Consider the following 1,430-nt stretch of genomic DNA (forward strand, 5'->3'; position numbering starts at 1 on the left):
GTATTATTTTTGGTTGAAAGTATTATGTTTTTGATTGAATTTACTTTTTGTTTGGTTGAAAAAATTTTTTTGATTGAAATTATTTATTTTGATTGACGATGCTTTTTGTTTGATTGAATAATAAAGAAACAAAGTTACCTCCATACTCCTGTATGTTTACATGAACAATATTTAATGAGTCTTGTTGTTGTTTACTGACAGCTCTGTCAGGATGTAAACATGTAAACAAACCCTGAGACCAGTTCAACTCAAGAGTTTCTGTTTCTGTCTCTTACAGCCTGTTCCTGCTGCCGAGGATGAAATGTGTTATTTTTTATGTTCACCTGACATGGCCTTCGACTCTCCTCCCAGTCCTCCCAGTCCTCCCAGTCCTCCCAGTCCTTACAGTCTTCCCTGTCCTTCCAGTTCTCCCAGTTCTTCCAGTCCTTACAGTCTTCCCTGTCCTTCCAGTTCTCCCAGTCCTTCCAGTCCTCCCAGTCCTCCCAGTCCTCCACCTGGTGAGGCTGGAGCCCTGGTGAATACAGCTGCAGTGACMGTCTCCACAGCAGCTGGTTCTGCTGACATAGCGACAGGTTTTTCACTGCGAGCTCTGAGACCTCAGACACGTTTYGGTTCTCACCTCTTTGGAGACGGAAGACGTGATTTAACCAACAAACTCAGAGTTGAACAGAAAACTCTGAGTTCTYCTTTTACATTTGGAGCTGTCGGTTCTGCAGCTGGACCTCCAGGTCCTGTACTTACAGAACCTGAACCTGTCCCTCAGAGTCTCTTTACACCCACTGCTTACGTTCCTGCAGAGCAAGGCTTATTTGGTGCTGTCAGGCCTGCAGGTGTGTCTGCACACCTGCCTCCTGCAGGTATGTTTACACACCTGCCTCCTGCAGGTATGTCTGCACACCTGCCTCCTGCTCCTGCTTACACATTTGGAGCTGTCAGTTCTGCAGCTGGACCTCCAGGTTCTGCGTTTCAAGAACCTGACCCTGACTTTCTGCGGCGTGCTCGACCTAAACGTGCCGTTTCTGCACGTCAGAGTCTTTTTAAATGTAAAGCTGTCAGTTYTRCAGCTGGACCTCCAGGTTCTGAACTTACAGAACCTGAACCTGTCCGTCAGAGTCCTGCCGCTGCTTACAGGCCTGCAGGTGTGTCTGCACGCCCGGCTCCGASATTTAGAAGGAAAGTGTGTTACTTCAGTGATTCTGATTCTATAGACCAGATGAGAGAAGAGACGTACCGTCGCTCTCAGCTTTGTGCTGAGGTGAGTACTTTTCTACGTTAAACATGTTCCAGGGCAGCAAAGTCAGAAATGATTTGTTACCATGTATTTTCAGCTCCTGCACAGATAAAAGATCAAATATGTGAGCCATCATATCAAAATGAGGATTGAGTCAAATTCAGTCAAAATGACCTAATTACATTTTCAGATTCTTGTC

At 45.6% G+C, this 1,430-nt stretch overlaps 1 protein-coding gene across 1 annotated transcript in view; it reads left to right on the plus strand.

Annotated features, from left to right (window-relative positions):
• Nucleotides 1-1,430, plus strand: part of parp4 (poly (ADP-ribose) polymerase family, member 4) — a gene marked incomplete in the record, with an annotated part of 45,772 nt that overhangs the window by 35,736 nt on the left and 8,606 nt on the right. The window contains 1 exon segment of the mRNA XM_014025808.1: nucleotides 278-1,255. Within this exon segment, the coding sequence (XP_013881262.1) occupies nucleotides 278-1,255 (978 nt within the window).

The sequence above is a fragment of the Austrofundulus limnaeus genome, unplaced genomic scaffold (assembly GCF_001266775.1).
Source record: "Austrofundulus limnaeus strain Quisiro unplaced genomic scaffold, Austrofundulus_limnaeus-1.0 Scaffold501, whole genome shotgun sequence".
Taxonomy (NCBI): Eukaryota; Metazoa; Chordata; class Actinopteri; order Cyprinodontiformes; family Rivulidae; genus Austrofundulus; species Austrofundulus limnaeus.